The sequence below is a fragment of the Rattus rattus genome, chromosome 3, assembly GCF_011064425.1.
Source record: "Rattus rattus isolate New Zealand chromosome 3, Rrattus_CSIRO_v1, whole genome shotgun sequence".
Taxonomy (NCBI): domain Eukaryota; kingdom Metazoa; phylum Chordata; class Mammalia; order Rodentia; family Muridae; genus Rattus; species Rattus rattus.
This window is the reverse complement of record NC_046156.1, coordinates 35,385,549-35,411,038: the sequence shown is the minus strand read 5'-3', so window position 1 is coordinate 35,411,038 and position 25,490 is coordinate 35,385,549. Positions and strand designations below refer to the sequence as shown.

The window sequence follows — 25,490 nt, the reverse complement described above, 5'->3', positions numbered from 1 at the left end:
GGGGATGCTTTCTGCTTGGGTGAAAAGACTGAGCAGTCTACCTAAGTGGCCTAGACATTGAGTACTATGGTAAATTTTATGCTTTAAGAAAATGCATTTAAGTCTATTTAGATAGCTGTGGGTTACTGTGAGTGCCACACACTGCATATGCTGCCTACACTGATATCTTACCATGCTGCTTATTGTCATGATTCACAGATCGTTCAGGTAGGTAGGGCTTTTAGTTGCTTCCCTAACATGGCAGCTTGAGTACCATTTTATGGTACCATAGAAACTCAATTTTCATATAGAGATTTCCATGTCAGATATAGGTAGAATTATTTGAATTCTGTGATGTTTTATTTCTTCAGCAAAGGGACCTACCATCAACGCTGAGAGGAAACCAAGGCCTGCATCTACATTTGAGCAAGAGACATAGAAATATTCTAACCATTAGAAAGATTTCGTTCAAGAGGAATAAAACATGTGTGATGATGGAAATCTAGTTATCTTTGTGATAATAAGTAGTCACAAGTCTTTAAAAAGTAGATATAAGTGAAGATTATTATTTGTAATTAACACAATATGATAAAATGGAGAAAGAGAAATACTGTTTATTATTAAACTTTTCTTAGATATTGGTAAGTGGGAGGGAACATGACACATTCAGAAGGAATGGGACTTGAGAAGTGCTTACTTAAGGCTCAAGTCGCACATTCTAGAAGAATCTCCTTCGGTGCCTCTATTGGTTGATAGTGGCATGTTGTTTGGGGACAGGATTCTCATTTCTGGACAGAAGCAGAAATCCAAACAAATTCTTTCAAATATTGGTAAAACAGGTTATAAAAAAAAGGAGTTTAGTAGAATAATCAATAAAGTGAAGGAAGAAGAGAAATTCAATGTAGTCCTGGGGATTCAAGTATTCAGTGGCTGAGAAAAAAAATGTCATCCAAAAGTTATTTGGCCATCCAGATGCTGCTTGTCACCCTCCTCCTGCAGTCGTTTCTGTAGAAAAGGCAAGAGATGAGGCAATAGATGAGGAGGCTCTTCTGTTTTGAGAAAGAGACAAACTATTTTGATATAAATATTCTCAGGTTATACAATCCTCTCAATTTAGATAAAATGTATTTTCCTACATTTCAAACCAAGAAAAGTCAACTATGAATTATATCCACACTCTGCACAGTGAAGTTTTATTCTAACTCTATACCTGCCCCTAAAATGGTGTTAATTTTTGACTCATGGATGTTTTGGCCTCTTTATCATTCTTAATGTGTTCATTGCAGTGGATCCTGCATCATTTAATACTTGTACAGATGCTAAGCATTTGATAAAATTCATCTTTCATATGCAATCAAACCAACAATATTGTTGCAAGAGGATAGTATGCTTCATAGATAGTGGCATAGGGCTTTATCCTCCAGAATTTTAAATCACTGTTTCTAAATAATTCTTTAAAATACAATAATTTTATTCCTGAGATATCAGAATTGAACCAGAGGAAAGAAATGTAAGAAATAGATAATATTCTGGTATCCTTACAAGGTCTAGAATAGGAGTATGTCTGCCATACACACATAGGTATAAATTTTATATGCACATTTGTGATTGTCTGTGTATCTACATAGGTATATATATGAATTTATATGCAGCTCAGAGTATTCTTTAAAACTCCCCCTACATTTTCATATCATGTGCCCCAATGTTGCCATGATGTTATGCCTTTCTTAAATGGGGGAATGGTTCCATCCATTTAATGACTATTTAGAAACCTCCATTACCTGTGAGGTCTTCTTCCTAAGAAGCAGATAAACTCTCTCCTTCATATTCGTGAGGATGCATCTTTTCACTATGACAGATGCCCTTATTGTCACCTCTGGCATTCCTCATTTTATTAGACTCAGCAAGAGTATTCAGGAAACCTAAAGCATTCTCTGTTTCCCTGCAACTCTTTGGGATCTCTCCATAAAACACAGTGGCATCTTCTCCAAATATCTCCAGAAAGTTCTCAATAAGAATTTCTACAATAGCAATCTGAAACACCCCAAAGCAAAAGCAGAAAACTTTATCATTTCATATAGTTTACAATCACATTTGACATTAGACTTTTGAAATGATGAAAATTTGACATCAAACAATGAGAAGGGTTGGGGATTTTTGCTTGCCTACGAAGAACACAAGGCCCTGGGTTCGGTCCCCAGCTCGAAAAAAAAAAAAAAAAAAAAAAAAAGAGCAATGAGAAAACAGCAGTTACTATAACAAGATATGAACCCTTGAAGTGACTTAGTATATGTTAGGGAAGTATTTAAACATGTTTTCAGTGCAATATATTACAATAAAACTGAAAATTCAATATTCGCACTGTAATGATTCATAGTTCATGTTTAACTTTTAAAGTAAATTTGTGTGTGTGTGTGTGTGTGTGTGTGTGCGTGCGTGCGTGTGTGTGTGTGTGTGTGTGTAGGCATATGCTTATGTGAGTGCTTATGACTGTTGGAACTAGAAACAGTGGTCAGATGCCTGGACTGAGTTCTCAGTCATTTGTAGACTGATGGAATTGGATGATAAAGGGACCAACTTAGTTCTCCTGCAAAAGGAGAGGAGACGAGACATGTTCATCATTCTTGACAAAGTTTTATTGTTAACCTAAATTTTAGTTTCCCTTGTACACACACACACACAAATACAAACACACACACACACACACACACACACACACACACACGCACGCACCCCTCCAGGTCTGTCTGTGTGGATGTTTCTACAGAGGCTTAAGTGATATGTGATATGTTAATATGCCCACACTTCTACTTTTGCATGCCCCAGATTGAATACAAGGAGTAAGTAATACTGGGCACAGCTAACAGGTTTTCATCTCCCTTTGCTTCATGAGTACAAAGACACTGCTGTTACTGTCTGTATCTGGAGTAGACATTCTAGATTCTTTACCTCTCACTAGCAATAGTTTGTTAAAGTTGCATAAATAAAGGAACTATTAGGAAGCATCCTGACATTTCTGAGCTGCTACATTGCCAAGAGGAACTGTGAATGAATTGAATTAGTGACATTACGAATATCTTCTCTATTCTTTGGGGTTTCAATTCATGGAGATAAGAGGGGATCAAGTCACAGAGGCTTGAATAGACTACTTCTCTTATTGTTGGCGTCACAATGTTTCATACTCCGCTCATGACATCATTCGGGTGGATCGAGCGGTTTGGCTTTCCTTGAGGAAGTGGTAAGTCTTTGGTTGAAATTTAGGTTTTTAAAATCCATGGATGATTTATTTCCAGGGTGCCCTCTCTGCTTCACATTTGGTGTCCATGATGAGAGTTCTCAGCTTTTAGCTTCCTGGATCAGTACCCTGCCTGCTGCAGTCATGTCCCTGAGGCTGTGAACATGTGGTTGTAAAGGGCACTATTTGATCTGGATCTTTAACCCCCAGATAAACACTTGCTTCTCTAAGTTGCCTTGGTCATGCTATTATACAAAGTGGTAGAAAGGTAATGAAGATAAGACATGTTTGTGGCAGAAGTATCAAATCACAGAAATATCTGAGAAGAAGAAATCTTAATTGAGAAAATGCCTCTATAAATTTGGCCTGAAAGTTAGGGAAGTCTGTGGGATATTGTCTTGATCGAATTAATTTGTACTGCCCAGATCACTAAGATGGGGCCATCCTTGAGCTCTTGGTTTTGGAGATACACACACACACACACACACACACACACACACACACACACACACACACACACACACACACACACACACACACAGGCACACACACACACACACCTACACATACACACCCACACACACACACACACACACACACATACACACACACACACACACACACACACACACACACACACACACACACACACACACACACACACACACACACATCAGGCTAATATAAGGCACAACACAATAAGCAGCAATGTCACTTGGCCACTGCTTTAGTTCTTGCCCCCAGATTCCTGCCTTGCTTCTGGTTGGGCCCTAAGTAATTATACATAACTGTGTGCATAACATGAAATACATTTTTTTTCCAAAAGTCGCTCTTCATTGGTGCATTTCCACAACAATAGTAACAAACTAAATAAAAATGTGCTAAGTTGAACAGTGCTTTTAAAATTAAGATGGTGGGGTTAAATAACCTTAACCCACTATATTTCTACCCAGGATGCAACTGACTTTTATATTTTCATATATTTACAAAGTAGGGAATAAAGGATTCTCCAGAAAAGCACACTCAGTTATTGCCTTATTTTACATGCAAATATTTCAGTGTGTTTTTCATACTTGGCTTTCCTTCCTGAACATATAAACAATATGTTTGTATTTGAATAAAATTGCCATAACAAATGAATTATTAAAACATGGATAGTGATAAAACAGAATTGATTGTTCAGATTGGACTAAATATGTAGCTTGATTCATGTAGGAATTTTAGATTGCCAGTATCTTGATATGTGATTATTTAAAAGAGGAGTGTGTGTATAGGTCCAAGCCAGGTAGATTCCCAAGTGACTACGGCATCCCTGTGCTAACTGCCCCATTGGGTGTGACATTACCATGATTTCCCTTCCTCTGAACGTTATCCTTGGAACTTGCTAGCTAAAATATACCTTTGCTTCCTTAAAACATTTTTAAGGGAACTTCGTGCCAAAATGCCTGACAAAATATTGAAAATTAAGTTATTAAACTTTTTCAAAATTTTATTTTTCTTGGATATTTTACGAACTTACATTTCAAATGTCATCCCCTTTCACCCTCTCGCATAACCCCTCCCCCTGCTTCTATAAGGATGCTCCCACTCCCACACACCCACTCCCACCTCAACGCCCTGGCATTCCTCTACATTGGTGAATCAAGCCCTCACTGGACCCAGGGTTTCTCCTCCTATGGATGCTGAACAAGTCCATCCTCTGCTACATGTGCAGCTGGAGTCGTGGGTCCCTCCGTGTGTACTCATTGGGTGGTTAGTGGTTTAGTCCCTGGGAGCTCTGTCTGGTCGGTTAATATTATTGTTCTTTGTTATTAAACTTTTTAATTAGCTTCTTTGCAAACTTAGTCCAACATACTTTGGTCATATTAAGTACCCAGAACTCTTCCTGTAACTAGGCCCATTTTCTACATAACATTTTACCCTTTTTTCTTTGAAACCTGTTATGACCACTTTGTTAATTATTGCTTTTCTCAGGAGGTTTTTATCTTACTTAATCTTTCAAACTGTTCTACTGAGAGCTAAGCTTTCAGAAGTAAACCTTACTATGAGGTAAATGGATGATGCCGCTGTGACCACAGAGGGAGCATCAGATGATATCTTTGCCCTCCCTCTAATTTTGCCTTCTCCATAAAAGGTGAGTATGTTTGTTCTTGCAGAAAATTTCAGCCACTTTGTAAAATATTTCTCCAGCTCTAAATTAAGAAGCCATATTAATAATAAATTAGAAATATCAATACAGCACATTGATATGTTTTTATTGCTAGCTCAGCTCTTAGGGTCATTGGAAGCTACCACAGAGGATCCACCTTAGTTCCCAGCACCCATATTGTGGATCACAGTCTCACAATCTAACTTCAATTTCATAATATCCAACTCTATGTTCTAGTGTCCTTGAGCACAAGAATGCAAATGATGCAGAAATTTAAATGTAGACAATATAAAACTAATTTTAAAGTAAGAAAATAAAGATTTTATTCACTCTTTACACACATTAAAATAAGCATTTGGGTGCTAGAATTATGGCTATAATGGTGAAGATATATATGTGTATATATGGAGAAGATATATATGTATATATATATGGAGACACACACACACACACACACATACACACACACACACATACACACACACACACACACACACACACACACTCCCCTAAATATAAATCTAAAGCTTTCTCTTGGCATCTATCATCTATGGACACTAGGTAAGGTTAGAATATACGAACTTTCATACAAGCAGAATATGATGTAATAACATGTTTCATTATTTATAAGTGGATTCTTGCGCGTGTGTTGTTAAGAGTCGAAAGCCTAGCTGGTAGACAAGGTTTTTTTCTGGCGGAGCCATAAACTCTAAACAGAATGTATTGTATATGGAGCCTTGGTGCCCATATTGTCAACAAACACAGCAATTGTGACTGAAGAGAAGAATAGCTGGGAATAATAGCAACTTCCACGATATAAAAATTCACCTTGAGATATTTGTCCAAGTCTATATATCATTCCATGTTTTGATACAATACCAGATATCACTTTGTTGAATTCTAGCACTCATCTCTTTATCATCTCTTCTCTATGTCTAAGATTCATGCAAGATGGGATCTCAAACATAATTGAGAAAGGAATAAATCACTTACATCCAATTCATATTACCAAACTCCCTTCCAAACCTCCTTGAAACAGGTCAGTACCACAAGGGTGGCGTCTTTTAACAGTAATGGTATTGTCAACATGGTCCTCGGCTTCTGTGTCACAATCAAGTCTCTTTTCCCAAGGGCAGAGAAAAAAGGAGGTCCACTTGCCTTTTGTGAGAGATCATTCCCAAACTCTGATTTCAAGGGGGTATAATTCCAAAGCATACTTGGAGCTATGAGAACTGATAGGGCATAAGCCGTCATATGATTAACAGAAGCGCGACTTTTAATCTTATGCAGCACACTGAGGAGGTGTCTCACAAGAAGGACGTTGGGTTCTGGCATCTGTTTTAAAAGACTAAACAGAAAAGTGAGGGTTTTATGTTTGTCTGTTTTACAGGTAATGGTTCTATTAGATCTGAATATTAAAAAAGAGAAATGGGTAACATTTTTGTGGACCACCTCCTAGAATCAAAGTTCACAAGAAATCAAGGATATCGCTACAATATTGCCTAAAATATTTTTCACAAATCAATTTAATGTATGGTATATTGGGACATTTTTTGAAAATTATGAATCTATGCATGTATGCTATGTGTTCCTGGTGACCAGAGAGCCCAGGAGAGTATGTCAGATACCGTGGAGTAAGAATTTTGATGTCTGATGTTTGCAGTATGGATAGTGAAAACAGATCCACAGTCATCAGGAAAAGATGTTAAGCCCTGAACCATCTCTCTAGTTACCATGGATACACATTTAATATATATTATTATATATATTACACGTACATTTAATAACTATAACATAATTATAGTTATATAATATAAATTATATTTAATATTATATAATTATATAATTATTAAATATAGACACATGTAACGATCCAGTGGCATTCTAGAATTGCTGGGCTGGAAAAGCACAGTGATGAAACTAGGTCATGCACTTATAAAAGCTTCTTTTCCAAATAAGGCAAATATGCTGGTGTCCTGGCTACTAACTGGAGTTCAAAGTTCCTCTTTTACTTAAGAAATCATTCTATGGAGTAATATGGAGGACAATGTTTCATAGAGATCAAAGCTGAACCAGACCTAGATTTCTTCAGTTTTTCATGGTTGAAAACATTGAATTTGACTTGTCCCACAGAGGAATTTAGATTGTATTCCAGGCTGGGCTGGACCCCACTATATAGCTGAGCCTGTTTGCCAAGCCATTGTCATTATAATGTTGAAGCCTCCCTAGTGGTGGGACTACTGGCATGAGGCAAGACACATGCCTGACAAAGGCATCTGTTTATAAAGTATCTTTACAAGTGTGAGCAAAAGAAGCCTTGTCACTGATAAGCACTTCAGCTTATAATCTTGTAAATACAAGCTAATACTCACCCCAGGACATATCACTGATATGTTTGTGTTGGTCTCCAACTGATTAATGTACCATTACCTTTGTATAGCAGAAATCTTTTGATCATGGGATTCTTGATGAGGGACATCAAGCCACTTTCCATACAGATTAGAACAAAGTAAGCTTCCTTGGATATTCCTAATAAATTCCTTACATATATAAAAATGTAATTGTCAATATACTTTGAAGAAATTACTGGTAATCATCTTTATTGAAGAATATCAGCTTAAATGTAATTTCTTAAGATATTCCCTGCCTGTCATCTTCCAGAATCTCACCTCAAAGTTGACTTAACAAAGATCGTAAAAGCTTTAGATATTCTCACCAACAACAGGAGTCAAAGAAATAGAGTTCTGGGCATGGTGGCAATAAAATAAACTTACTCTCAATTCAAAGGGCTTTACCTGGACACAAGCAGCTACTAAAAATAAGCAGGCCCAGAGAATACATCGTTCTGATTGGACTGTTTGTTAACTAGGTTTCAATTCCTAGTTAAGTAAAGTTCTAGTATGCATGTGCACCTTGCTCACAGATATGAGTGAGGAATGCTGGAGCTCCCTAGGTTCCACGTGAAAAGCTTTCAGGGTTTCACATTCCCTTAACTGTATAAGATGTGAGTTCTTTACATTGTAAACAGCACATTGTTTGACGAATAGCCAAATCCTTGTATTTTGCTCTTTCCAGTCATGTTTTATCACATATGCTCAGAGATTTCAAGAGTGGGCACATTAATATGTGTGAGGCATAGGTAGGCACGGTAGTACACGCCTTGACTCTCAGAAGTCAGAATGATGCAATTTGCCTTTAGGTTAGAAGCTAGAATGGGTTTTAAACATAGATGAGTGTATAGATAGATAGATAGATAGATAGATAGATAGATAGATAGATAGATAGATAGGTAGATGATAGATACATAGAAGATAGATAAATAAGAAAATGGGGAAATCTCATTTTTGACAAGAAAAACCACAAGACAACAAATTACCTTATATAGCTTAAAATGCATATATCCTCTTATCTTAATAAATAATGGCAAATAGGCAAATAGTTCAGTATTAACTAGTTCTGGGAACACCCTAGTCACTTTTTAAGTTTATATTTTATTAAACGTTAATTCATTACAGTGTTTTCTGAGTTGTAAAGGGTCAGGTATAGTTTGAAATAGCAGGAGTCGAGAACTGAGAAATGTGGGAGAATCCCAAGTGGTCTTATAATTTTCAAGTGGTACATGAGCATGGAGCTGACTTGGTAGTCATCGGTCTTCTCTCTAATGTGGCACTGGGCTTTGGCCAGGAGAGCGAGCAACAGTTGGCAAGTCAAGGAGGAATCGAGTGCCACCGTTACCAAATGTTCTTATACTTGCCTACTTTCAGACCACCATCTTTCCCCTTGAAATCTGGGGCCACTCCTCCAGAATCTACTGAGTGTTGCTCTCAGAAAATGCAGAATAAAAAAAGCTATTTCCATCTTATCCAGTGTTTATAGACAGCTCTACTAATTTTCAATGTGGTACACTGTTCAGCAGCAGATCAGACTAACTCTTGGATATAAACATTGGATTACAAAGGAAACATCTGGGATATGTGAAATTTTTTTTGGTAGAAAAAGAAAAGATTTATGTACTAGATCAATGGCAACATCTAACTCTCTGTGAACCTATTACATGATAGACTACCCATTTTCAACTGTTGTTATTTATGAAGAATATTTTGCTTTGGTATGATTTATGAAATAAGTTTTATAAATCAACTTTTGCCATATAGCGGTGTCTATTACTTGATTTATTATTAAACCATACAGTGTGGTCAAAGGTGAAATCAATGGAGTAGTTTGTATAATGACAAACCAGAGTGCATGTGACATATGGAGGCGTTAACTTTTCATAGAGGGTCTTCAACTATGCCGTTATGATTCACACACCCTGTCAGACTTTTATCTACCACCATTCTCAGTTTATCTCAAGGAAGTAAATTACTTATTGCTCAACTCTCAATTAGAGGGATGCCAAGTGTAGGTGATGTTAAATCTTTCTCTACCTTTATGACAGATGCTACAACATAAACAGATTCCTGTCTCAAGTTAATTTCCTCTCCAGAGTCAAGCTTTTGTTTTAAGGTGAAGTATGATTTATTAGCTAACGTTCTGAAGATTCTTTCTGTGTTTGGTCCTTTTTCATCGATGAGAGAGAGCATATCCTGTATGGGAGGAAGACAAGAGGCAATTACAGCATATCCACCCAGAGCATTGGCAAACATGAGTACAGAGACACAACTGGAAGGAAGGCAGGAGATTGATTTTTTTTAAATCTTCTAAATACATTTTTCTCTTCTAATCCAATTTTAAGCACTAGAGGGATTTTTGCTTGGTTGTTTTGTTTTATTTTAATTTGTATTCTCTAGAAGCTTTTTTCTCATTAAACTTCCTTCCTACTTTCATTTCATTTTTAAAGCTTCTTTAATTTCCTGTCCTCTGAATTCTTATTTTCAATTTTCAGTATCAAAAGATACTGTGATAGTCAAGAACCTAAGAGAAGAATTCCAATTCCTTCTTCATTGTGTCACTATTTAAAAATTACTATCACTCACAACGTTAATGAGGATTTTTTTTCTATTTGCAAAGTTGGCATGATACAATTATGATTGCGAGAAAGTTTTCAAGGTGTGGGCAGTAGTAGTTTATCTGATAGGATAAACATGTTCATATGCAGAAAAATTTTCAACTGAGTGAAGAGTTTGCTGAACAGTAACTATGTATTTTCAATGGCAACTTAGTAGCTTATTTCGTTAAAAAACTCAAACCATATTAAGTGGCCTTTAAACATGTTCTATTCAAATGCATCTACTACTGTCTAGAAGAAAACAATGCTTATGACTGATTGCTTGATAATTTAAAACAAAACACAATGTGTTTTGAATTATTAGATTTAATAATCTCAGAGGCAATGACATTAGGGGAGACCTCAGAACAAAATGAGGTCATGATAGAAGCTCGAGAAAGTTAGGGTAAGGGACACAGTATGATATGCATCAATCCATTTTCTCCTCAAACTGGTGGTTTTGGGTTGATGCTGAAGTCACTGAACAATATGGCAATACGTTTTGCTTTGTTTCATTTTCAACATGTTTGTAATACATGAACCAAACCAGTGGGATATTATTTCTTTAAGGCACTATTTTAAAAGAATCTCACCCTTATTGGTAATGGCGTCTAAACATTTATCAGCTTGATAACAGAAATGAGTGAGAACACAGGATCCCAGAAGTTATAGGAGACATGAAAGCTATAGAAAACCCAAACGGCACTCACCAAAATTGGAGCAGGCAGATTACCATCCTTACAGATACTCTTGAGAGACTTTCCAAAGAGGTGTCCCTTGTTTGGTGCTGATGGGGATGGGGTCATACACACATTGTCATGGCTGGTACCAGAGCCACAGGTAATCATTGGTTTTGTAATCATTTGTCTTTTGACAGGTTTCTCAGATTCTAAGAAAGAAGGAAAATCCTTGTATGTAGTAGTTGAACTCAATCATCCCATTTTATCTACTTGATATTATAGCATTTATGATATTGAGGGATTGGTTAATGACCTTTTTCCTACTGATTATTCTCCCTGAAATCCTGAGCATAGGTAAAGCAGGATGCCAGATCTAATTCACATTCAGTTCTTCTAGTGTCATTCCTAGACAGTGCTGTCTAAAATACACTGCACTTTGTTGTGTGGCACCTGACAGATAGTTATGCATGGCCCATATTTCTAGGTCTAATCAATAAAGTCTTGTGTTTGTGTTCAAAGCTACATATAAAGGTATTAGAATTAAACAGTTATATAGTGTTATATAGTTCCTAATTCCCTGTGTGATTTCTGACTGAATAGCCATGGGCAACCATAATCTAACGGCTCTATCTGAACTGACCACTCCTCTTGTCTGATAGCCTTCAGCTTCTTCATGAGAGTGCCACATATTGTCATGTCTACCTCTTTGTTACGGTTGGATTATGGTATAGTTAGACTTTCAAAAGAGACAGTCATGGTGGTACATGCCTTTTATCCCATCACTAGAGAGGCAGAGGCAGGCAGATCTCTGCAAGTCCAAGGCCAGGCTCATATACAAAGCAAGTTCCAAGACAGTGAGCATATATTATATATGCAGTGTTATATAAAAAGAAACCATATCTCAGAAGATCAAAAAATGTGTTTTGGTTTTTTTTTTTTTTTGCAAAATTGAGTTGTCATTTTATTATAAAAATCAACACAGGAATCAAAATACACATATACTTAACTTTATTTGGCACTACTGGGATTTACCTTCTACATGTACTCAGGACCACTGGGAAGAGGGAATTAAAATTTACAGTTTCTAACAATAGAACACCTGTGATGAATAGGTGAGGGGATACTTTACAATGGCTTCAGTAAATGCCACATCTGTGATTGTGGTAAATGGTGATTTGGGTTCTTTGTGATTCTAACTTTTAAATTATGCCTATAGGATATCTTTACTTACCTATAGTCCCCTCATTGTGAAGAGGAACAGCTGGACTTATGGTCACTGGATCCTTGCCTGTAGGGCATGACCTCCCACTTCGACAGCGGTTATCTTGATATTCCTTGTCCGCTGTCTCACCAAAGTAAGTTATATTGTTTAGGGAACATGATGCTTTCTCTACATCAGGGCAAGACAGTGAGATGGCCTGAGAGCATAAAGCCATGTCTTCTCCAAATATTTTTAGACTGTTTCCGATGAGAAATTTTATAAGGGAAACCTGTGACAAAATGGGAAAAACACAGTATCACTTTGTGTGCTTGTAAATCCCCCATTGATATATGAGGCTTGGAGGTTAGAACTGTATAGCTCAAAATTCTAAGAAAAAGTCAGCTGTCATAAAATACAGGAGAGAGTTTTCCGTTAGAAATTTGAAAGACTATCTTGAGATGGGATGTAAAAACTGCCATCAACACAGCACAGTACACTCTAAGAGGATGCTTTGCGGTGTTTCCATTGCGATGGTTACTGTATATTGCCAATTGACTAACTTCGGTTCCATATGCCATATGCATAGCTGACAATTCACTGACAATCCACTCACTCAAATCCCATAAATCATTGTTTTTCCTGAAGAATATAATTCAAAGGTGTATTTATTTAAGAACAAAAAAAACAAAAAACAGTGACTCTGAAAAAATCGTTCTATATTTCTGTCTCATGGTTAAGACGTGGCCACTTTAGGCATAAAATCTGTGTCTCATTACCTCATTCGAGATGTCATTTGCTAATCCAGAGCTGCAGGAACTAGGCAGACATAGGATACTTGGGGCCATGCAAACAGATAAACTGTAAGCGGTCATCTGATTAACTGCAGAATTTCTGTGTATTTTGTGTAACATTCTGAAAAGTTGTCTCAAGAGAATGACATTTGGGTGGGGCAGCTGCTCTAAAAGACTAAACAGAGACATGTTATTTTAAAACAAAAATTTTTTACTCAGGATGTAATAAGTTTGAAGAAAGGCAATGGAATAAATTTCTACATCTTATTCATTGCCCTCAGGAAAAAAAATCAATAAAAGGAGAAATGTTCCCTGAAAATATTACATAAAATACTTCCCCAAAATCAATTTTTAAAAAAGGAAAAGTTTAACTGGATATAACTTAAAATAAACATACCTAAAACACTTACGGCTTTCTGTAATGTGTTCAACTAAGGGAACACTGCAAAGTAAATTGTTAAAATTTAAAATAGCCCTGTATTTCAGAGGTATCAATTATGCAATGGTATCAGGTCATTAGAGCTAAAGTTTACTTGTTATGCAAGAGGTCATTAAAGAATTTCATGTACAGACATATTTCATTGAAGACTTCTTAATTAGACATGGTTTTCATTGTTAAATATTATAGAAAGTTGAACTGACAAATTGGAAGTCCACTATAACCTATGGAGCAATACAAATTCACAGTGTGTACAATGTTGAAATTTTCATATTAAGAATTTAAAGAGAAAAAGTTATTGTCATGAGATCTATTTCTTTTTCTTTTTCATTAAAACCTGGGTGTTCTTGACAGTTTAGAGGGCCCAGGCTGACCCCAGGTTGTTGGTAATTACACCTTTGCTTCTCAAATGCTGTGATTACGAACACGAGGCACTGTGCTGCCGAAAGAAAGAAGTCACACTTTCTTCAAAACGTCTTCCATCTTTTGGGCATTTGGAACTATTTGTTGTCAGTGGAAATTCTTTTGTAAATCACTCTGGGGTTTATAATCTAATGTTTCCAAGCAAACATTATTCCTATTTTTTGTTGTTATCTAAGCAATTAGGGAATCATTACCTCTGCACTGCAGCTAGTTTCTCCTCTTCATTCCTTTGGTCAAGGACACCAAGCCATATGTCATACAGTCTAGATGTCAACACACTTCCTTGGATACTACGAAGAAACTCCTTACAAAGAAAATATATATTTTTTGTGGAAAATATAAATCACAGAAATTACTGAAAGTATTTCCTACTGTAAAATTCAGTCCTTCACAGTGTTCATCCTTCCCCTTATTTAGAACCTTGTCTGGCATGGAGACCCACTAAAGGGTCTTGAATTTTCTTCAAAGTTCAAAACCTCAGAGCAGACTCTGGGTAGTGTTGGGAATGCAGGCAAATCTCCCCTCTGTTCCAAATGACTCCAGCAGACATCTGAACAAATTAAATTAGCACACATTGAAGAGACCAACACCTCCTCTCCAACCCTACTTTCAGAAAACATACATACTGTAGTAATCTCATTGGTAGCAAAGACTTCTTGTTTCTAGCCCTAAGACTTCTGAAACAAACGATATAAACACACAAACTTTTGCTCATAAGCAGAAGTTGAATGAACCTGGGGTTTCTTTCTTGTGCTATGTTCTCTGAAGGGGGAAAATGCTTCTAGTAAAATCATGTAAGTGGTGGAAGAAATTAAATACTCGTCTTTGTGTAGTGACTGTGAAGGAAATATCACTAAGCTGGGTGCGCTACACTTTGTGATATGTAGGGAGTCATAAGAGAGTGCACCTGCAGTCTCAAAACTCAACAGAAAAAACATGGAAATTTCAAGTGCGTGAGCCTAACCTGGGCAGGAGTACAACAAGTGGCTAAATTTTTGTTAATAAAAACTTAATGGGAGTTCTCTGCACCCAAATCCCGTGGGAGGGAGAGCTAAACCTTCAGAGAGGCAGACACACCTGGGAAACCAGAAGAGACTGCACTCTGCACACATTACTGATTCCAGAGGAAAACACCAAACGCCATCTGGAACCCTGGTGCACAGGGGCTCCTGGAAAGAGCGGCGCAGATCTTCCTGGTGGCTGCTGCCACGGAGAGCTCATAAGCAACACCCCACGAGCAAACTTGAGCCTCGGGACCACAGGTAAGACTGACTTTTCTGCTGCAAGCGACCTGCCTGGTGAACTCAAGACACAGGCCCACAGGAACAGCTGAAGACCTGTAGATAGGAAAAACTACACGCCCGAAAACAGAACACTCTGTCCCCATAACTGGCTGAAAGAAAACAGGAAAACAGGTCTACAGCACTCCTGAAACACAGGCTTATAGGACAGTCTAGCCACTGTCAGAAATAGCAGAACAAAGTAACACTAGAGATAATCTGATGGCGAGAGGCAAGTGCAGGAACCCAAGCAACAGAAACCAAGACTACATGGCATCATCAGAGCCCAATTCTCCCACCAAAGCAAACACGGAATATCCAAACACACCAGAAAAGCAAGATCTAGTTTCAAAATCATATTTGATCATGATGCTGGAGGACTTCAAGAAAGACATGAATAACTCCTTAGAGAACAAGTAGAAGCCTACAGAGAGGAATAAACTTAAATATCCCTAAAAGAATTCCAGGAAAACATAAATAAAAAGTAGAAGCCCATAGGAGAGGAGTCAAAAAATCCCTGAAAGAATTCCAGGAAAACACAATCAAACAGTTGAAGGAATTAAAAATGGAAATAGAAGCAATCAAGAAAGAACACATGGAAACAACCCTGGATATAGAAAACCAAAAGAAGAGACAAGGAGCTGTAGATACAAGCTTCACCAACAGAATACAAGAGATGGAAGAGAGAATCTCAGGAGCAGAAGATTCCATAGAAATCATTGACTCAACTGTCAAAGATAATGTAAAGCGGAAAAAGCTACTGGTCCAAAACATACAGGAAATCCAGGACTCAATGAGAAGATCAAACCTAAGGATAATAGGTATAGAAGAGAGTGAAGACTCCCAGCTCAAAGGACCAGTAAATATCTTCAACAAAATCATAGAAGAAAACTTCCCTAACCTAAAGAAAGAGATACCCATAAGCATACAAGAAGCCTACAGAACTCCAAATAGATTGGACCAGAAAAGAAACTCCTCCCATCACATAATAGTCAAAACACCAAACCCACAAAATAAAGAAAGAATATTAAAAGCGGTAAGGGAAAAAGGTCAAGTAACATATAAAAGCAGACCTATCAGAATCACACCAGACTTTTCCCAAAAACTATGAAAGCCAGAAAATCCTGGACAGATGTCATACAGACCCTAAGAGAACACAAATGCCAGCCCAGGTTACTGTATCCTGCAAAACTCTCAATTAACATAGATGGAGGAACCAAGATATTCCATGACAAAACCAAATTTACACAATATCTTTCTACAAATCCAGCACTACAAAGGGTTAATTTAATACCCAGCCACTTTGCTGAAGTTGTTTATCAGCTTTAGTAGGTCTCTGGTGGAACTTTTGGGATCAACAAAACATAAAAATCTGCAGGAAATGGACAATTTCCTAGACAGATACCAGGTACCGAAGTTAAATCAGGAACAGATAAACCAGTTAAACAACCCCATAACTCCTAAGGAAATAGAAGCAGTCATTAAAGGTCTCCCAACCAAAAAGAGCCCAGGTCCAGACGGGTTTAGTGCAGAATTCTATCAGACCTTCATAGAAGACCTCATACCAATATTATCCAAACTATTCCACAAAATTGAAACAGATGGAGCACTACTGAATTCCTTCTATTAAGCCACAATTACTCTTATACCTAAACCACACAAAGACCCAACAAAGAAAGGGAACTTCAGACCAATTTCCCTTATGAATATCGACGCAAAAATACTCAATAAAATTCTGGCAAACCGAATCCAAGAGCACATCAAAACAATCATCCACCATGATCAAGTAGGCTTCATCCCAGGCATGCAGGGATAGTTGAATATACGGAAAACCATCAATGTGATCCATTATATAAACAAACTGAAAGAACAAAACCACATGATCATTTCATTAGGTGCTGAGAAAGCATTTGACAAAATTCAACACCCCTTCATCATAAAAGTCCTGGAAAGAATAGGAATTGAAGGCCCATACCAAAACATAGTAAAAGCCATATACAGCAAACCAGTGGCTAACATTAAACTAAATGGAGAGAAACTTGAAGCAATCCCACTAAAATCAGGGACTAGACAAGGCTGCCCATTCTCTCTCCCTACTTATTCAATATAGTTCTTGAAGTTCTAGCCAGAGCAATCAGACAACAAAAAGGAGATCAAGGGATACAAATCAGAAAGAAGAAGTCAAAATATCACTATTTGCAGATGATATGATAGTATATTTAAGTGATCCCAAAAGTTCCACCAGAGAACTACTAAAGCTGATAAACAACTTCAGCAAAGTGGCTGGGTATAAATTAAATCAAATAAATCAGTAGCCTTCCTCTACAAAAAAGAGAAAAAACCGAGAAAGAAATTAGGGAACCGACACCCTTCATAATAGATCCAAATAATATAACGTACCTCAGTGTGACTTTAACCAAGCAAGTAAATGATCTGTACAATAAGAACTTCAAGACTCTGAAGAAAGAAATTGAAGAAGACCTCAGAAGATGGAAAGATCTCCCATGCTCATGGATTGGCAGGATTAATATAGTAAAAATGGCCATTCTACCAAAAGCGATCTACAGATTCAATGCAATCCCCATCAAAATACCAATCCAATTCTTCAAAGAGTTAGACAGAACAATTTGCAAATTCATCTAGAATAACAAAAAACCCAGGATAGCTAAAACTATCTTCAACAATAAAAGGACTTCCGGGGGAATCACTATCCCTGAACTCAAGCAGTATTACAGAGCAATAGTGATAAAAACTGCATGGTATTGGTACAGAGACAGACAGACCAATGGAACAGAATTGAAGACCCTGAAATGAACCCACACACCTATGTGCACTTGATTTTTGACAAAGGAGCCAAAACCATCAAATGGAAAAAAGATAGCATTTTCAGCAAATGGTGCTGGTTCAACTGGAGGTCAACATGTAGAAGAATGCAGATCGATCCATGCTTATCACCCTGTACAAAGCTTAAGTCCAAGTGGATAAAGGACCTCCACATCAAACCAGATACACTCAAACTAATAGAAGAAAAACTAGGGAAGCATCTGGAACACATGGACACTGGAAAAAATTTCCTGAACAAAACACCAATGACTTATGCTCTAAGATCAAGAATCGACAAATGGAATCTCATAAAACTACAAAGGTTCTGTAAGGCAAAGGACACTGTGGTTAGGACAAAACGGCAACCAACAGATTGGGAAAAGATCTTTACCAATCCTACAACAGATAGAGGCCTTATATCCAAAATATACAAAGAACTCAAGAAGTTAGACGAGGGGGACAAATAACCCTATTAAAAAATGGTGTTCAGAGCTAAACAAAGAAATCACAGCTGAGGAATGCCGAATGGCTGAGAAACACTTAAAGAAATGTTCAACATCTTTAGTCATAAGGGAAATGCAAATCAAAACAACCCTGAGATTTCACCTCACACCAGTGAGAATGGCTAAGATCAAAAACTCAGGTGACAGCAAATGCTGGTGAGGATGCAGAGAAAGAGGAACACTCCTCCATTGTTGGTGGGGTTGCAGACTGGTACAACCATTCTGGAAATCAGTCTGGAGGTTCCTCAGAAAATTGGACATTGAACTGCCTGAGGATCCAGCTATACCTCTCTTGGGCATATACCCAAAAGATGCCCCAACATATAAAAAAGACACATGCTCCACTATGTTCATCGCAGCCTTATTTATAATAGCCAGAAGCTGGAAAGAACCCAGATGCCCTTCAACAGAGGAATGGATACAGAAAATGTGGTACATCTACACAATGGAATATTACTCAGCTATCAAAAACAATGACTTTATGAAATTCGTAGGCAAATGGTTGGAACTGGAAAATATCATCCTGAGTGAGCTAACCCAATCACAGAAAGACATACATGGTATGCACTCATTGATAAGTGGCTATTAGCCCAAATGCTTGAATCACCCTAGATGCCTAGAACAAATGAAACTCAAGACGGTTGATCAAAATGTGAATGCTTCACTCCTTCTTTAAAAGGGGAACAAGAATACCCTTGGCAGGGAAGAGAGAGGCAAAGATTAAAACAGACACAGAAGGACACCCATTCAGAGCCTGCCCCACATGTGGCCCATACATATACAGCCATCCAATTAGACAAGATGGATGAAGCAAAGAAGTGCAGGCCGACAGGAGCGGATGTAGATAGCTCCTGAGAGACACAGCCAGAATACAGCAAATACAGAGGCGTATGCCAGCAGCAAACCACTGAACTGAGAATAGGACCCCCGTTGAAGGAATCAGAGAAAGAAAAAGAGCTTGAAGGAGCTCGAGACCCCATATGAACAACAATGCCAAGCAACCAGAGCTTCCAGGGACTAAGCCACTACCTAAAGACTATACATGGACTGACCCTGGACTCTGACCTCATAGGTAGCAATGAATATCCTAGTAAGACCACCAGTTGGTCCTGGGTCCCTAAGACTGAACCCCAGTGAATGATTGTTGGGGGGAGGGCGGCAATGGGGGAGGATGGGAGGAAACACCCATAAAGAAGGGAGGAGGATTAGGGGGATGTTTGCCTGGAAACAGGGGAAAAAGGAATAACACCGAAATGTAAATAAGAAACACTCAAGTTAAAAAAAAAAAAAAGAATTGATTAGTTCTGCCTATGCTCTTATAAAAATGGTTAATAATTGATAATTTTGTAGCCCACCACTTTCTCAAACTTACTTTTCTGGCAGAACTAAATGCTGAAATAAAATTATGTTCTCCTTAAAAAAAAAAAAAAACTTAATGGAACCTTCATGATTATTCATCCAAAACCAGGAAACAGATGTCAAATCACATACATGTCAAAAGAAACATTCCCTTTGTACTTATCCCACAGTTAAGTTTCAGTAAATGCCCCCGAACCACTTTTATGACAATACTTCAGTAATTACTCAATCCTGAAAATATTTGTAGAGCTGTCGCACGTACCTGGCATAGAGTGAGGGGGTACAAGCTACCCTCTTCTTATGTCATTAATGTAAATTAAATATAATAATCTATCTTGCAGTTTGCATTGTTCAACATACTTTTTCATATGTGTGTCAGTATTTGGAAACAGAAAGCACTGCAGCTGTGGCTGACTCAGATAGTCAGGGGTTGGGGAGGTCATCAGCGTCTTTGTTTGCTGTCACTGAACATGTATTTTTTTTTTTACAACATGTTTATTTCTGAGGATTCCCAAGCCCAAGTGTGCCAAGGAAAACTGCTCTTGAGCCACGCCCTAGACATAGCACAACGGCAAGTTCATTTTGGTGCCAACACCATATCTATTAGTAGGTTAGGCTAATATTTTGGAATGTGATATGGTATTGTGAAGGGAAATTTAGAAAATTTAGGCTTATGTTTTGGTATAAGAGAATCACTTCCAGATGAGTATCTCACAGATGGAATTCCTGACTATTTTCTACAATTACGATGTGTTACTTGGTCTGCTATAAATGATTTCTGAACCGTTGGCACTTCTCATGTAGTCAAAATTATTATTATCTTTGTTTTTATTATTATTCTTATCACTATTTTTACTCACCTAAAGTTACATAGAAGGTACAACTTCATAATATGTATTACATGTAAGTGTGATGTTTTAAGTATGAAAAAGAATCTAAATTTTGGACGGACAATACTTTCCAAAATAGACCTAGACTATCTAAAAAATATCACAGAACCAGGCATGAAAAAACCACATTGCAAGTTGTTCAGCGGAGTATCTTAAAGGTATACATATGATTGTTGCTACCCTCGGTTACCTCTGTTGCTAGAGTTGCAGACAGGCAAGGCACTTCAGACACAGGACTTGGAGCATCTGAGCTGGGTTTGACATGTAAACCTCCTCCCTGAGGACAAGCTTTAATAGTATTCAAAGGTGCTATGCAAGCTACAAAGAGGACAGAGGACAGCAAAGAACAGTTCTACAAAGCTTCACCTATGAACCACAACAATGACAAGCATGACAAATTCTTCCTAAGTGGGCAATAGTGACACATTTTCCAGGCAATAAAACACAGCTATTAATCAGACCTAGAGCCTGCCCAAAGTACAGGAAACTTTACACTCATCCAGGGATAATGAGGTTGCCATGGCTCTTAAAGGAGAATGACCTCCAGCCATGTCACTAGATAAGCATAATTTCTAACTATATTCTAAATTTTATTCTACTCCAGAGTGTAGCTTTTACCCATCCATTAAAGAAGGTTCACTTTGCAATATATGGAAACCAATATGGAAATCATAACTGTTCAAAATTATAGTGAACAAAAATCATCTCCAATGGGTGGGTGTGCGTGTGTGTGTGTGTGTGTGTGTGTGTGTGTGTGTGTGTACACTCTCCTGAATCTTAGGATGTGGGAAAATTGCTTAAAAGATCTAGAGAGATTGTGAACCAGAAGATCACGAGACCTGCTTTATATTCTACCACCTGGAAAGGATGGGCAGGTAACACTCACCGTAATCCCACAAATACAGTTGCTTAAACACCTGAACAAAGCCATCATCCCTCTAATAACAGTTGGGATGGGAAAATCTCATGAAGCTGAAATTCTAGACGAAGAACTACAGATGCATAAATACAAATGATAGTGGAAAAATTAGTCTTTCTGAAAAACGAACTCCCTAATTGATAATCCAGTACAAAATCCAGGACTCTGAGAAAGTACACATCCTGCCAACCATAAATGGAATCATCAGATGGTTTAAAGTGGATGATGGATTCATATGTATGAATGTAATGATAATAACTTTTTAAAAAGAAGCTATCCCAGTGGGAGAGGATGGACTTATCCTGTAGACACTTGATGCCAACGGGAAGCGGTTGCTGGGGGTGGGAGGAGGTGTGTGTGACTGAGGGGGGTTGGTGAGTGGGGGAGCACCCTCCCAGAGGCCAAGGGGAGGGAGGGAAGGGATGAAGAACTCTGGGAGGGGGCAGAGAACGAGAAGGACATTGGAATGTAAATCAATAATTTAATAAGCAAATTAAATTTTTAAAAGGGAGGCCATGCATTTGAGAGGGAGTGGGAAGATGAGGGGAAGCAAAGAGAAGGAGTGAATAAAACCAATCACTTGGTGGGGTTACAGGGTTGGCCCCATGCGAGAGACTGCATTTCACAGCTATGAGGACTTGGATTTGATGCCAACGTTGAGCGAGGGAGAGGGAGAATGAGAGGGAGAGGGAGTGGGGAGGAAGATTACTGGGTCTTGCTGTCTATGTATTAACAAGGAATTTTTGGAGGAGGCACTTGGTCTATTGAGGAAGAAATACCTGGTCCCCAGAAATAAAGTAGAGAATGATAAAGAATCAAAAACACTGGGGGCAAAGCACACCCACCTGGGCATGCTCAGTAGATGACATGAATGTGCATGTCTGAACTGTCCCTCCACACACTAATATTATTTTGGAATGAGTGTCTCACTGAGGAATCAAAAAAAAAAAAGTTTCTTTGCTACATTACACTCCGTTATGAGTGCTTAATGCTTCAAGTTATATTTTCTTATCACTATCACTAATGTTACTCTTTTGGTTAACAATAAACATAAAATGGTGATGCATTATCGCAAAGGAAAATATATGTATAACATATGGGGTTTCTACCATAAAAGGAGAATCCGTTTGCTTTGGGAATGTTTGGAAACTTTCAGCCTATCAAATTTTGATCCTTTATCTCTGCTGTCATTCCAGGGAAAGAATGATGAAGAAATACTGCCCAGAGTCAGTGGACTCCTCATGGGGAGGAGGCAAGAGCTCTTCTGCCTACCTTTAAGACAGATGCCACTACGTGAACATCTTCCTTGTTCATGTTCACCTTTGTCCCAGAATCCAGCTTGTCTTTTAGGGCGTGGCATGCTGACATATTGGTTGATAGCCTGAAGATACTGTCAGTGCTTGGTCCTTTTTCATTGATAAGTGAGAACATATCCTAAGTGGAAGAAAGGGGAACTCCTGTAACTACACCCATAGCACAGAGTTGAGAACTACATCAGCAGTACTCATGGGCAAGACCCGAGATGTGTGAAGAGGACGTTGAACTCATTTTGGTGCCTCTGATTGTCTTTTGTTCTACTCATTGCTCTAATGTTAACCCTGAAACCTCAGGGATATTCATTTTGTATGAGATTTTCCACTAAAGTAGAGAGATAGCTTTAAAGTTAACTTTTGCCATAGACTGGTTATGGTGAATAGCACTGTCTTCTCTTCCTATTTTTAAGTCAAGGATTTGATACATAACTGCCTCCCCCTCATGTTGATAGAAATGAACAGTGATATTTAAGAAGCAGGATTTTGTCTTCAGGATAGCCAGGGAAGAAACATGTGATACCAGAATTGCTTTAGGAAGATTTCCATCCTCACAAATAATGGCAAGATCATTTCCAAAGAGTTTTCCTCGCTTAGTGACTGGCAGGGATGTGCAAACTTGGTCGTGCTGGGGCACCGAGGCCCTGTGGAATATTCGAGTTATGAAAGACCATCTTTTTTTCACTCTTGTCTTCTCTGCATCTAAAAAGAATTTGAAAGCATCGCATGGACTAGTGTTCTTTATACAACCTTTATCATAGAATTCCAACTGTATAATATGTCTATTGTAATTCATAGAAAGATAGGGCATCATTTGTAATATAAAACTCTCCATGTTCTGAAATCGGTAATTCATGCTATAGTGTGTGGGTGCTTTTCTAGACTCAACACTGCTGTTAATCTTTGAGACCTGCTCTGAGTGTTCTCCCGTGAGCTTGCTTACAAACCAGGGCTGTCTAAACCCCATTGCACCATGTAGTATTTGAGAACTTCTTGAACAACTTCCTAAGTTAAGAAGTGGTAAATTTATTTCATTGCTGCTCTCTGTTAGGACCAAGCAGTGTTGTGTTGCCCCCAGATGTCATAGTGCATTTCCTTCCATCGCTAAGCTTTTAGAACCTTTGTCAACCTTCTTTTGTCACCAGCATGTGTCTGTATCACCAGCACATATGACTCATCTGTCAGCCAGTCTCTGGACCCTCGCCAGTATGGTTTTAGTTTGAGGCTGAGATCAAAGTTTCATCGCTTTTCTAAAATGGCTTATAGAATACAGCACATTGAAATTATAAACAACTTATAACTAAACAGTCTTTCTCTTGTTAGAACATAGTGGTTGGCCTGGTTGGCCTGTTAGAGTAAGGGGTGTGTGTGTGTGTGTGTGTGTGTGTGTGTGCGCGCGCGTGCACACGCATATATATATATATATATATATATATATATATATATTTGTATGAAATCTTTTGGAAGAATAAAAATGGGGAAATAATGAAAGTATAATTATAATAAAATATTTAAATGAAACAAAGGCAAGGCTTCAGGTTATAAACATTAGGCCTCTTTGTGGTTCAGACTCCAGACGCTAGTCTAAAGACACAAAGTATGATTGTTATTTGGTTTGAATGAAATTAGACACTGGTCCAGAATCCTAAGGCCAATCCTACTGAAGCCCAGAACAGATTACCTGCAACGCCATACATACACCTTGTTCTATGTAGGTTTTTTTAAGGGCTTGTCTCAGTGCAGCCATTAAGTCACTTTCTGTTCCAATCATGAAAAAACACAATGGGGAACACATGAGGATTCGGGTCTTAGAACCCATACTGTAATGGGACCCACACAGCTATGTGTAAACAGTGCCTTGGCACACTAGGTCTGTGTGACTCCCTGCCTGAAACAATGAAATGGTCTCCCTAGGGACAAGCTGAGTACTGCCATCAGAACCTTTCTCTTAAGCCTGAGCTGGAGCACATTGTTTTGTTTTGGTTTTCTACAGTGTCCCTCCCTCAGGCAAGAGAAGACAGCGTGTTGGTGCTTAATGCAGGCATAGGAATGAGGATGAGAAAGTGTGCTTGAACAATGGTCAGTGCCTCACCTCTCTGCTGCTGGCTTCCTGGTTGGTCTCTGGGCTTCGGGATGAATTGCTCTCGTGCATCTGGGCTTAGATGTTCCACATACTGCCCTGGCAAGTTGGGAACATCTGAGCAGTTTCCTGATCCCTGTGGTCCAGAAACACCTTGAAGGTTGCTCATGACCATATGATATGGACTGTCAGGCCCTGTGAGGAGAAAACATGAATATCCATCGAAACTGGTGGCAATGTGTATGATCGAACCTGTTAATGTGCTTGAACACACGCTGTTGGGTGGCATTTTCCCTCCTGCTTCGGTACAGGGAAGACTATACACCTTAGAGCATCAAGAACCTCAGTGGGGAGTCTATGACAAAACAAAGATGTTTAACCTGAGGAGTCCTAAAACTGAGAAGAAATTCAGCCCATTATTTTGTTTGAGGAACAAAGGCCT

The 25,490-nt window shown here is 38.3% G+C and overlaps 1 protein-coding gene across 1 annotated transcript; it reads right to left on the bottom strand.

The window, feature by feature from the left end:
- Window positions 1-924: 924 nt before the first annotated feature.
- Window positions 925-25,223, bottom strand: LOC116895746 (rho GTPase-activating protein 20-like). The gene is made up of 11 exons (XM_032896916.1): window positions 25,150-25,223; window positions 23,492-23,672; window positions 22,931-23,092; window positions 14,079-14,188; window positions 13,008-13,197; window positions 12,262-12,520; window positions 11,061-11,239; window positions 9,791-9,949; window positions 7,794-7,903; window positions 6,522-6,711; window positions 925-984 (listed from the first exon to the last, which is right to left on the bottom strand). Exons 1-11 carry the CDS (start codon window positions 25,221-25,223, stop codon window positions 925-927), a joined length of 1,674 nt encoding a protein of 557 aa, XP_032752807.1.
- Window positions 25,224-25,490: the final 267 nt, after the last annotated feature.